At 44.1% G+C, this 13,629-nt stretch overlaps 1 protein-coding gene across 1 annotated transcript in view; it reads right to left on the reverse strand.

The window, feature by feature from the left end:
* Positions 1-13,629, reverse strand: part of ccdc22 (coiled-coil domain containing 22) — a 134,237-nt gene that overhangs the window by 73,836 nt on the left and 46,772 nt on the right. The window contains exon 4 of the mRNA XM_034173463.1: positions 12,032-12,132. Within this exon, the coding sequence (XP_034029354.1) occupies positions 12,032-12,132 (101 nt within the window). The remainder of the gene's footprint in view (positions 1-12,031; positions 12,133-13,629) is intronic.

The following is a 13,629-nucleotide window of genomic DNA, read 5'->3' on the forward strand; positions in this document are numbered from 1 at the left end:
ATTCATGATATGCACACTCTTAAGGCTATGAAATCGGGCCTTTGCTAAGGGCTATCGCAGCAGAAGCTTGGTTCGCATTGCCGGTAGTAAGTCAAACCTGTTTCCAGTGCACGTTGGCCTCCGCCAGGGCTGCCCTTTGTCACCGGTTCTGTTCATTATTTTTATGGACAGAATTTCTAGGCGCAGCCAGGGTGTAGAGGGGGTCTGGTTTGGGAACCACAGAATCTCGTCTCTGCTGTTTGCAAACGATGTGGTTCTGATGGCTTCATCAAATCAGGACCTTCAGCGTGCACTGGGGCGGTTTGCAGCCGAGTGTGAGGCGTCCGGGATGAAAATCAGCACCTCCAAATCCGAGGCCATGGTTCTCGACCGGAAAAAGGTGCTTTTCCCTCTTCAGGTCAGTGGAGTGTCCTTGCCTCAAGTGGAGGAGTTTAAGTATCTCGGGGTCTTGTTCATGAGTGAGGGTCGGATGGAGCGTGAGATCGATAGACGGATCGGTGCAACGTCTGCAGTGATGCGGTCGTATCGGACCGTCGTGGTGAAGAGAGAGCTGAGTAGGGGGGCAAAGCTCTCGATTTACCGATCGAGCTACGTTCCGATCCTCACGTATGGTCATGAGATTTGGCTCATGACCGAAAGAACGAGATCGCGGGTACAAGTGGCCAAGATGAGTTTCCTCCGCAGGGTGGCTGGTCGCTCCCTTAGAGATAGGGTGAGGAGCTCGGTCACTCGGGAGGAGCTCGGAGTTGAGCCGCTGCTCCTCCACGTCAAAAGGAGTCAGTTGAGGTGGCTCTTTTCCGTATGCCCCCTGGACGCCTCGCTGGAGAGGTGTTCCGGGCACGTCCCATTGGGAGGAGGCCCCGGGGAAGACCCAGGACATGCTGGAAGGATTACAGCTCTCGGCTGGCTTGGGAACGCCTTGGGGTTCCCCCGGAGGAGCTGGGGGAGGTGTGTGTGGATCGGGAGGTCTGGGCGGCTTTGCTTGAGCTGCTGCCCCCGCGACCCGACTCCGGATAAAGCGGAAGAAAATGGATGGATGGAATTCTGTCATTAAAAATTTATATAGTAAGTCCCTTCAGCTGCTCCCTTGTTTGCACTCGGGGTCACCACAGCAAATCCAAGGTGGATCTGCATGTTGAATTGGCATAGATTTTACGCCGGATGCCCTTCCTGACGCAACTCCACATTACATGGAGAAATATGGCAGGGGTGGGATTTGAAACCGGAGCCTTCTGAACTTAAACCAAGCGCCTTAACCGCTTGGCCACCACCCCTGCTACATTAAAAATTTATATACAGCTCTTTAATAGCCTTTTTCTTGGATCTCCTTCTCTGCAACTGTTAGGCAGTGAGAGGCTAGAGGCAGGCTGCTACTAGGATAGATCAGCACAACAACAAGCCTCTATTCTGCTGAAAATTCTCGTGAAAATTATATGACAGTAAGATTACATGACAGGAACATGACCCCCAGCCTGTATTACACATTTGTACTTCCTAATGATGATAACAGACAGGGGTGTGCCTGCCGAGTTTCACCTGCACGCCACTGACATTAACAATTTTGACATTCACCTCTTACATGATTCATCAGATTCCTCTCACATTTGACATACTTGATATCAAGATATGAATATTGCATTTCAAAATGATTTATGATAAACTGTAAGACAGGGGTGCCCAAGTTCGGTCCTTAAGGTCTACCTTCCTGACACTCTTCGTTGTCTCCCTGTTCCAACACACCTGAATCCAATGAAAGACTCGTTAGCAGGCTTTTAATGAGCCTTTCACTGGATTTCAATGGAATGGATTGGATTGGATTAATGAACCTTTCAACCAAGAGTGTCAGGAAGGTAGATCTCGAGGACTGAACTTGGGTACCCCTGCTGTAAGGTGATCAAAAGGCAAAACAATAAATTTATGCATTTCCCTACATATCAGGAATCTATACCATAACTCACTCATTCATCTTCAACCACTAATCCAGGATCAGATCACAGGGGCTTACAGCTCCAGCAGGGGACAAAACTCAACTTGATTTATATACAACCCCTGGCAAAAATTATGGAATCACCGGCCTCAGAGGATGTTCATTCAGTTGTTTAATTTTGTAGATAAAAAGCAGATCACAGACATGACACAAAACTAAAGTCATTTCAAATGGCAACTTTCTGGCTTTAAGAAACACTATAAGAAATCAAGAAAAAAAGATTGTGGCAGTCAGTAACGGTTACTTTTTTAGACCAAGCAGAAGAAAAAAATATGGAATCACTCAATTCTGAGGAAAAAATTATGGAATCACCCTGTAAATTTTCATCCCCCAAATTAACACCTGCATCAAATCAGATCTACTCATTGACATTGACCCTATGCCATGACATTGACCCTATGTGTCTTTTTGCAAGGAATGTTTTTGCAGTTTTTGCTCTACGGCAAGATGCATTATCATCTTGAAAAATGATTTCATCATCCCCAAACATCCTTTCAATTGTCCAAAATATCAACAAACTTGTGCATTTATTGATGATGTAATGACAGCCATCTCCCCAATGCCTTTACCTGACATGCAGCCCCATATCATCAATGACTGTGGAAATTTACATGTTCTCTTCAGGCACTCATCTTTATAAATCTCATTGGAAAGGCACCAAACAAAAGTTCCAGCATCATCACCTTACCCAATGCAGATTCGAGATTCATCACTGAATATGACTTTCATCCAGTCATCCACAGTCCACAATTGCTTTTCCTTAGCCCATTGTAACCTTGTTTTTTTCTGTTTAGGTGTTAATGATGCCTTTCGTTTAGTTTTTCTGTATGTAAATCCCATTTCCTTTAGGCGGTTTCTTACAGTTCGGTCACAGACGTTGACTCCAGTTTCCTCCCATTCATTCCTCATTTGTTTTGTTGTACATTTTTCGATTTGTGAGACATATTGCTTTAAGTTTTCTGTCTTGACGCTTTGATGTCTTCCTTGGTCTACCTGTATGTTTGCCTTTAACAACCTTCCCATGTTGTTTGTATTTGGTCCAGAGTTTAGACACAGCTGACTGTGAACAACCAACATCTTTTGCAACATTGCGTGATGATTTACTCTCTTTTAAGAGTTTGATAATCCTCTCCTTTGTTTCAATTGACATCTCTCGTGTTGGAGCCATGATTCATGTCAGTCCACTTGGTGCAACAGCTCTCCAAGGTGTGATCACTCCTTTTTAGATGCAGACTAACGAGCAGATCTGACATGATGCAGGTGTTAGTTTTGGGGATGAAAATTTACAGGGTGATTCCATAATTTTTTCCTCAGAATTGAGTGATTCCATATTTTTTTCCTCTGCTTGGTCTAAAAAAGTAACCGTTACTGACTGCCACAATCTTTTTTTTTCTTGATTTCTTACAGTGTTTCTTAAAGCCAGAAAGTTGCCATTTGAAATGACTTTAGTTTTGTGTCATGTCTGTGATCTGCTTTTTTTCCTACAAAATTAAACAACTGAATGAACATCCTCCGAGGCCGGTGATTCCATAATTTTTGCCAGGGGTTGTAGTACTTTAAAACAAATACATCTTCCACAAAGTGCTGTACATTAAACATAAAATACTATTGTCTCATAAAATTTATGAGACAATAAAACAATAGAACAAGTTAAAAAGAAAAAGTGTGAAGGGTAATCAACAAATAAATACAATTAAGAATTAAAATAGGGTCTCATGCTGGGTTAAAAGCCAGAAAGTAAAAATGGGTTTTAAAAATGTTTTTAAAATTTTAAAAATGGACAGTGATGGGCTTCTCTGATGTGGAGCGGAAGCTCATTCCAAAGAGTTGCGGCAGCAACAGAGACAGCTTGGTCCCCTCTGAGCTTCCGCTCTGAGCTCCAAACTTCCCCCTCCCGGGCCACATTAACCACCTCTGACTGGTGTATATACTGAGGCGTTCCCAGGCCAGTGTGGAGATATAATCTCTCCAACGAGTCCTGGGTCTTCCACAGGGTCTCCTCCCAGATGAACGTGCCTGGAACACCTTCCAAGGGAGGCGCCCAGGGGCATCCTTACCAAATGCCCGAACCACCTCAGCTGGCTTCTTTCAACACAAAGGAGCAGCGGCTCTACTCAGAGCTTCTCACGAATGACTGAGCTTCTCACCCGATCTTTAAGGGAGACACCAGCTACCCTCCTGAGAAAACCCATTTTGGCTGCTTGTACCCACGATCAGCTGATCAGGTCATGACAGCTTTCAGTCATGATCCAACCCTCCTGACCATAGGTGAGAGTTGGAATGAAGACTAACCAGTAGATCAGGAGTTTTGCCTTTTGGCTCAGCTACCTTTTCGTCAAAACAGTACAGTAGAGCAAAAGCAATACTGTCCCTGCTGTGCTGAATGTCGGGACAATCTCATACTCCATTGTCCCCTCACTTGTGAACAAGACCCCGAAGTACTTCAACTCCTGCACTTGGGGCAAGATCTCATTGCCTACCCAGAGGAGGCAATCCATCGGTTGCCTGCTGAGAACCATGGCCTCAGATTTAGGTGCACTGATCCTCATTAGGGGTTCTAGTGGGTGGCTAAATCTTGTTCCACTTAGGTATGGGAGAGCTTCCTTTGGTTGCTATGGACCCAGCTGGCTGCACGGGCAGGCTCTGTTGGCTTTGGTCAACAATCGGTGCTGGCAGGCTGGCCTACATGACTTGTACTCATTTGGGGCTGCCTGGGAGGCCATAGACCAAAATGGTCAGGTTGGTGGGCCCCATTAGCCTTGGCTGGCCACTCTTCTAGGAGACGGAAAACTTTGAATTCACACCTGGATGTAGTCAACATCTGTTAGTTGTGGGCACTCAACTGCAGCAAACTGACTAGCATAACCATGGGCAGAAACTCAGAGACAGACCCTCAATATCTGGAGAATGAGGGTTCTAAAAGACCCTCCTCCGCTCAACTATGCCTTGATATCCTGACCATGAATATCACAAACAGGATTGGCGACAAGGCGCAGCCCTGGCAGAGTCCAACCTCCACTGGAAACAAGTCTGACTAACTGCTGATAACCAGAACACAGCTCTCGCTTTGTGAGTACATAGACTGGATAGCCCTCAGAGGGGACCCCCTCACTCCTTACTCGCACAGCATCTCTCACAGTATCTCCTGGGGTACCCAATCATACCCCTTCACCAAGTCCACAAAACACATGTAGACTGGATGGGCATACCACCAGGCCCCCCGCCAGCATCTTTGTGAGAGTGAAGAGCTGGTCAGTTGTTCCACATCCAGGCCGGAAACTGCATTGTTCCTCTTCAATCCAAGGTTCGACAATCGGCCTAACCCTACTTTCCAGCACCCTGGAGTAGACTTACCAGGGAGGCTAAGTAGTGCGATGCCACTGTAATTGGAACACACTTTCTGGTCCCCTTTATTAAATATGGGGATAACCAACCCAGTTTGCCACTCCTTAGGCACTGTTCCAGACATCAACACAATGTTGAAAAGATGTCTCATCCAAGACAATCCCTCCACACTCAGAGCCTTCAGCATTTCTGGAAAGATCTCAATCCACAGGGCTCCTCCATCAGCTTCCAGCTCTGCCTAGGCTTGGGTATTGAGAACCGGTTCTTTTCGGGTATCGGTAAGAAATTATTCGAACCTCCTACATCAACAGCCTTTTTGCTTAACGATTCCCTCATCGGTCCTTCAGAGCGGCCGTTGTTTTTGAGGGCTTTTGTCAGGAAAATGATAATTGCTCTACATTGACTACGTTGAATCAACCGATTCTGCAGCATGGCTCTGCTTTGAACCTTGAACCAATGAAGCAGTGCTCTGATCCACTACTTCATTGGATCTTTTCTTCCTCCTTCCTCTTTTTCAGAAGCGGCAACTCCGCTTCTTAACCCCTCTCACAGCGCCATTAAAATATGGCAATCATGAGTCACTTTTTGCGGATTAAAGTGACTAACTGGGACTTCTGTCTTGTTGCGCGAAAGAAACAAGAATCGTCCTCTGTTCTGTTGCTCCAAACACTGCACCGCCGTCTGCTGAGTCGTGTCCACTCTGAATTTATAACTTCAAAGAGAATCCTTGTTTAAATCAAATGACACCTCTTTCCAAACGTTGTAATACAAACAAACTGCAATCGATCAAAACTTTTTTTTTTCTTACCAAAATGAGACGTCCTGCGCTGCAGCAGCCCAAGACTGTATGGCTGCAGACCTGCAGACTCCAGCAGCTGGCTGAACTCAGCTCAGATATATGGAGAGACTGTTATGCCAATAATGGCTGAAAGGAAATGCTTTTGACGAAAACTACAGATTTTGTTTATTTCTATTTATGTGCAGAGATCAAGGATCCACCGTGTAGAGTTTATTCATGTCCAGAGATCAAGGATCCAGTGACCAATTTCATATTTATTTACTTTAAGACTCAATAAAATGTTGTTGACATAGAAAACCTGTAAAGCCTACTTGTAGTACACAGAAAACTCACAGGAGGTATCGATTAGGGAATCAGATCAATAACCTTAATTGAAAATGGTATCAATATCGAAAAAATATTAATACACATCCCTAGCTCTGCCCCTACTATAGAGTACACCCCAGTCTGATGCAGGAGTTCCTGAAAGTGTTCCTTCCAGCACCCGATTACCTCTTCAGCTGAGGTCAACAGAGTCCCATCCTTACTGTAGACAGCTTGGATGGTTCCCTGTTTTCCTCTCCTGAGGTGTCTCACGGCCTGCCAGAAGCACCTTGGTGCTAACCAAACGCCCTTCAACATGGTTACTCTGAACTCCTCCCACACACGCTGCTTTGTCTCCCTCACAGCAGAGGCTGCCGCCCTGCAGGCCTATTGGTACCTTGCAACTGCCGCCAAAGTTCCCCGATAACATATTGAAGGAGGACTCCTTCAGTCAGATGGCCTCCCTGACCACCGGTGTCAATCGTGGTGTTTGAGGGTTGCTGGCCCTTGAGGAACCCAAGACCTTCAAGCGACAGCTCCCCGCTGCAGCTTCAGCAATGGAATCTTTGAACATTGCCAATTCTGGTTTAATGCCACAGGGATGCCAGAAAAGCTCCACTAGAGATGTAAGTTTAAGATCTGTTGGACAGTGGGCTTCTCCAGACGTTCCCAGTTCGCCCGCACTGTTTGGGTTTACCAGGTCTGTCCAAAGTCCTCCCTCACGCCACCAGATGGCGATCACTTGACAACAGATGTGGGAGTAAGTCACTGTCAAATCATTCTCAAGTCATCAAGTCAGCTTGCAAACCATTGGTGGTCATTATGACTTGAGACTTGCTGATTCATGACAGAGTGACTTGATGGTGACTTACTTCCACCTCTGGTTGACACCTCTGCCCCTCTCTCCACCCGAGTGTTCAGAACATGTGGACTCAGATCAGATGGATAAGACCATAAAATCCATCATCGACCTTCGGCCCAGGGTGCTCTGGTATCATGTACAACCCCAATTCCAGTGAAGTTGGACGTTGTGTAAAATGTCAATAAAAACAGAATACAATGATTTGCAAATCCTCTTCAACCTATATTCAGTTGAATACACCACAAAGACAAAATATTTCATGTTCAAACCGATAAACTGTTGTTTTTGTGCAAATATTTGCTCATTTTGAAATGGATGCCTGCAACACGTTTCAAAAAGCTGGGACAGTGGTATGTTTACCACTGTGTTGCATCACCTTTCCTTCTAACAACACTCAATAAGCATTTGGGAACTGAGGACACTAATTGTTGAAGCTTTGTAGGTGGAATTCTTTCCCATTGTTGGTTGATGTATGACTTCAGTTGTTCAACAGTCTGGGGTCTCTGTTGTCATATTTTGCGCTTCATAATGCACCACACATTTTCAATGGGCGACATGCCTGGACTGCAGGTAGGCCAGTCTAGTACCCGCACTCTTTTACTATGAAGCCACGCTGTTGTAACACGTGCAGAATGTGGCTTGGCATTGTCTTGCTGAAATAAGCAGGGACGTCACTGAACGTCACGTTGCTTGGATGCCAGCATGTGTTGCTCCAAAACCTGGATGTACCTTTCAGCATTGATGGTGACATCACAGATGTGTAAGCTGCCCATACCATGGGCACGAACACACCCCCATACCATCACAGATGCTGGCTTTTGAACTTTGCGCTGGTAACAATCTAGATGGCCTTTTTCCTCTTGTCCTGACAACACAACGTCCATGATTTCCAAAAACAGTTTGAAATGTGTACTCATCAGACCACAGCACACTTTTCCACTTGGCATCTGTCCATTTCAAATGAGCTCAGGTCCAGAGAAGGCGGCGGCGTTTCTGGATGTTGTTGATGTATGGCTTTCACTTTGCATCATAGCGTTTTAACTCTTGCACTTGTAGATGTAGTGACGAACTGTGTTAACTGATAATGGTTTTCTGAAGTGTTCCTGAGCCCACGCGGTAAGATCCTTTACACAATGATGGTTTATAATGCAGTGCCACCTGAGGGATAGAAGGTCATGGGCATTCAATGTTGGTTTTGGCCTTTCCACTTACGTGTCGAAAGTTCTCCAGATTCTCTGAATTTTCTGATTATATTATAGACTGTAGATGATGGAATCCCTAAATTCCTTGCAATTGAACGTTCAGAAACATTGTTCTTAAACTGTTGAACTATTTTTTCATGCAGTTGTTCACAAAGTGGTGATCCTCTCCCCATCTTTGCTTGTGAACAGCTGAGCCTTTTGAACATGCTACTTTTATATCCAATCATGACACTCAGCTGTTTCCAATTCAGTGTTCTTTTGTTACCCAGTCCCAACTTTTTTAGAATGTGTTGCAGGCATTCATTTCAAAATGAGCAAATATTTGCACAAAAACAACAAAGTTTGTCAGTTTGAACATTACATGTCTTTGTGGTGTATTCAACAGAATATAGGTTGAAGAAGATTTGCAAATCATTGTATTGTTTTTATTTACATTTTACACAACATCCCAACTTCATTGGAACTGAGGTTGTACAATTATGAGCAGTCTTATGTTCGTGTTCCTTATGGACAGCCCATGACTAGCACAGAAGTCCAATAACAAATGACTGCTCGGGTTTAGATCAGGGAGTCCATTCCTCCCAATCATGACTCTATAGGTGTCTCAGTGTTTGCTCATGTGTGCGTTAAAATCCCCCAGCCGAACAACAGAGTCTCCCACTGAAGCCCCATACAGGACTCCATTCAGGGACTCCAAGAAGGCCAAATACTCCGAAATGCTGTTCACTGCATACGCACAAACAACAGTGAGAGGTCCCCCACACCCACCACCCGAAGGTGCAGGGAGGTGAGCCTCTCATCTACCAGAATAAACTCCAACGTAGTGGCGCTCAACCGGGGACTCATGAGTATCCCCACAGCTGCTAGGCGCCTCACAACATGGGCAAATCCAGAGAAGAATAAGGTCCAACCCCTATCAAGGACAGTGGCTGAGGCTGTGTGTGGAGGCGAGGCCCACCACATGTAACAGATAGCACTCCCGCACAAACTCTGTTTCCTTCCCCCACAACAAAGTGCTGTTCCACATCCCCAGAGATCCCCTCTGCTGCCCAGTTCTGGTCCGTCAAGGCTCTCGACTTTCACTGCCACCCATGGAACAGCACACCTGACCCCAGAGGTTCACCCTGTGGGTGGTGAGCCCAGAGGGTGATACCATAACTCTTTCAGACCCAAATCAGTGTGTCTGTTACATGCAAGTCAATTAGTCTGTCCAACAATAAACTAACGACTGATGTGTATCAATGAAAATAAGGAGCGCTTACAATTGAAATATTCACCTCAAAAATCAGCATTTAAGCAGAATTCGACAATTTCATAAATGTCACCATTGACACAATTTTAACCAATCAGAAAAAAAACCCTGGATTGCTTGCGGCACTGTTGTGATGTAGCATGAGCACAGAAAGCTACAGATGGTGAAAATGCGCTGGTGTGAAAGCCCTCTCTCCCTCTTTCCCCTCTCTTGCCCTCTCTCTGGCTCGCTTTCTCTCTACCTCTCTCTGTGCCACCCTTGCTTGCTGTTTTCCTGCTGAGCAAACACAAAGCCTTTCAACTGCAAAATAAACTACATTTCTAAATGTATCATCAGTGGTGCTCACGGGAGTAATTTTATAAACACTGAAGGATTTTGGTGGTTTTCACGGTCAGCGGCGAGAAACTGAATCTCTGTTTGGCTGCTCTCTTCAGATGTGCTCAAGTTGCGGCTTCACGGCCTCAGGACATTGAAGTGATTTTCAATAACAATTCAGTTCATTTTTCGGAATATCCATGCTCTGCGGCACAGACCATTTGAACCGGAGAGCCAGGTGGAAATTTGCTGTTACCAGTGGATTAAAACTCATTTCTGGTGCGGGCTTGCGGAAGAAATGACTCGCCTTCAGTGCAGAAACTTCCCACTCCCCCTTCTCTCCTTCTGTTCAGCAGTAAACAGCAGAGAGCAGACACCAGGCAGCACAGATGTGGTTTCTGTCCAGTATCGGATTGTCCCGCAGGTTGGATTGGGAAATTGCAATCCGCGAATTACACTGTATCAGAACCAGATACTGATCCGGGATGTTGATTGCTGCTTATGCGTTTTGCCCATTCTATACTGAAAAGCGCAGTCTAAAGCCACCAGCAGGCGACCATGCTGTTCGCCTGCTGGTGGCTTTAGACCAGCCATGCTTAAACGCTCTTAACATAAATGACCACACATGCCTGCAGCTTTTCATATGGGCTCTCAATATCATAATCTACTAACCCAATCGTAATTTATCAGTGGTTTTTCTTTTCCTTTAAAAAACACATTTAGATTGTCACGTGTTCAGTCGTATTATAAATCTTGTTGCCTGAAATGGTGACACTCAGCTCATGCTAATGTTAGCCCACTAGCATTTCACATTATGCAACACCTGTATCATATTTGGGTGTTATTAGTGAGTTTTCATGCTAACAATAACTCATTTGCATTGCATTATGTGACAACGGTTATCACCGCATTAGGTGAGGTTGTGAGTTTTCACACTAATGTGAAAAACTCAATCAACTGTGAATCACTGCCTTAAAGCGCTCCCCTCGCTCCTGTTCTCTGCCACTAAAAGCATGAACATTTTAAGCATATTATAAATCCTGTTGCTCAAAGTAAAATATGGTATGTTCTCCCTGTTGTCAACCAGAGCAAGTAAATAGTGTGCTGTGTCCCTTATAAAAGTTTGTCTTCGACATGCACTTCATTGACATTTGATGGACAGGGTAACATGTCAAGGGACAATTTTGGAAATGGGTAATTATGGTAAATGATAATGGACTGCATTTATATATCGCACTTTTCCATCTGCATGAGACGCTCAAAGCACTTTACAAATAATGCCTCACATTCACCCCGATGTCAGGGTGCTGCTATACAAATCGCTCCCTACACACCGGGAGCAATAGGGGATTAAAGACCTTGCCCAAAGGCCTTTAGTGATTTTCCAGTCAGGCTGGGATTTCTGGTCTCAATCCAACACCTTAACCACTAGACCATCACCTCCCTAAATATTTCAAATTGGCCAAACAGCATGCATAACATAGCCTAGCTTGCTAGCTGCAGCGTCGGCAATAGAGTAAAATACAGCCTATTAACATTTTTTAATGTCTGAAAATATGCTTCATACTGTTATGTTATGTCACACCAAACTGGTTTGGGAATGACAATTTTAAGTTAAAGCTCAAAACTGGAAACATAAAAAACAGAGACTGCTTAGAAAGAACAGACTGGAAAAAAAAAAAAAAATTCTAATTTGAAGCCCCCTCCCAAAGAAAAAAAAAACAAAAAACATTTCACCACAGAGTAATGGTAATTTTTAATTCACTCCCTTCACTTGTGTGACTATCATTTATTTAATATGACTGACATTACAGGTGTACAGGTGCAAGATAAGAAAATGGATCCCACCTATGATATGATAGGTGGGATCCATTTTCTTCTCTTTTTTCTTCCAGGAAGCAAAGTTTTGGAAAATAATTAAGTCACCCACTGTTCACAAAAACAAGGCACCACTTGAAACATTTACTTGTGTTTCATGGTGGAGTCTACAGTTGGGAGGGAGCCACGGCAGAGCCAGCTGGGCCTTGACTGCAGCAGCAACAGCCCTCTGGAGGACCACAGATTTACCTGGTTAAAAGAGACAAAAACAGCATGAATCATGAATTGTGACAGAAGCCTTCACTTTGGTAAGATGGGTCGTATCGCTCAAGTTCAAGCCTGCTGAAATGTCTGCAATACCATCTGTGGTGATTTTTATTCACAGACGGTATACACAGTAGTGTTCAGAATAACAGTAGTGCTATGACTAAAAAGATTAATCCAGGTCTGAGTATATTTCTTATTGTTAGATGGGAAACAAGGTACCAGTAGATTCAGTAGATTCTCACAAATCCAACAAGACCAAGCATTCATGATATGCACACTCTTAAGGCTATGAAATTGGGCTATTAGTAAAAAAAAAAAGTAGAAAAGGGGGTGTTCACAATAATAGTAGTGTGGCATTCAGTCAGTGAGTTCATCAATTTTGTGGAACAAACAGGTGTGAATCAGGTGTCCCCTATGTAAGGATGAGGCCAGCACCTGTTGAACATGCTTTTCTCTTTGAAAGCCTGAGGAAAATGGGACGTTCAAGACATTGTTCAGAAGAACAGCGTAGTTTGATTAAAAAGTTGATTAGAGAGTGGAAAACGTATAAGCAGGTGCAAAGAATTATAGGCTGTTCATCTACAATGATCTCCAATGCTTTAAAATGGACAAAAAAAAAACCCAGAGATGCGTGGAAGAAAACGGAAAACAACCATCAAAATGGATAGAAGAATAACCAGAATGGCAAAGGCTCACCCACTGATCAGCTCCAGGATGATCAAAGACAGTCTGGAGTTACCTGTAAGTGCTGTGACAGTTAGAAGACGCCTGTGTGAAGCTAATTTATTTGCAAGAATCCCCTACAAAGTCCCTCTGTTAAATAAAAGACATGTGCAGAAGAGCTTACAATTTGCCAAAGAACACATCAACTGGCCTAAAGAGAAATGGAGGAATATTTTGTGGACTGATGAGAGCAAAATTGTTCTTTTTGGGTCCAAGGGCCGCAGATAGTTTGTGAGACGACCCCCAAACTCTGAATTCAAGCCACAGTTCACAGTGAAGACAGTGAAGCATGGTGGTGCAAGCATCATGATATGGGCATGTTTCTCCTACTATGGTGTTGGGCCTATATATCGCATACCAGGTATCATGGATCAGTTTGGATATGTCAAAATACTTGAAGAGGTCATGTTACCTTATGCTGAAGAGGACATGCCCTTGAAATGGGTGTTTCAACAAGACAATGACCCCAAGCACACTAATAAATGGGCAAAATCTTGGTTCCAAACCAACAAAATTAATGCCTCACAGATGTGAAGAAATCATGAAAAACTGTGGTTATACAACTAAATACTAGTTTAGTGATTCACAGGATTGCTAAAAAAAAGCAGTTTGAACATAATAGTTTTGAGTTTGTAGCGTCAACAGCAGATGCTACTATTATTGTGAACACCCCCTTTTCTACTTTTTTTTTTACTAATAGCCCAATTTCATAGCCTTAAGAGTGTGCATATATATATGCAGACACACACACACCCT

Source organism: Thalassophryne amazonica, chromosome 6 (assembly GCF_902500255.1).
Source record: "Thalassophryne amazonica chromosome 6, fThaAma1.1, whole genome shotgun sequence".
Classification (NCBI taxonomy): domain Eukaryota; kingdom Metazoa; phylum Chordata; class Actinopteri; order Batrachoidiformes; family Batrachoididae; genus Thalassophryne; species Thalassophryne amazonica.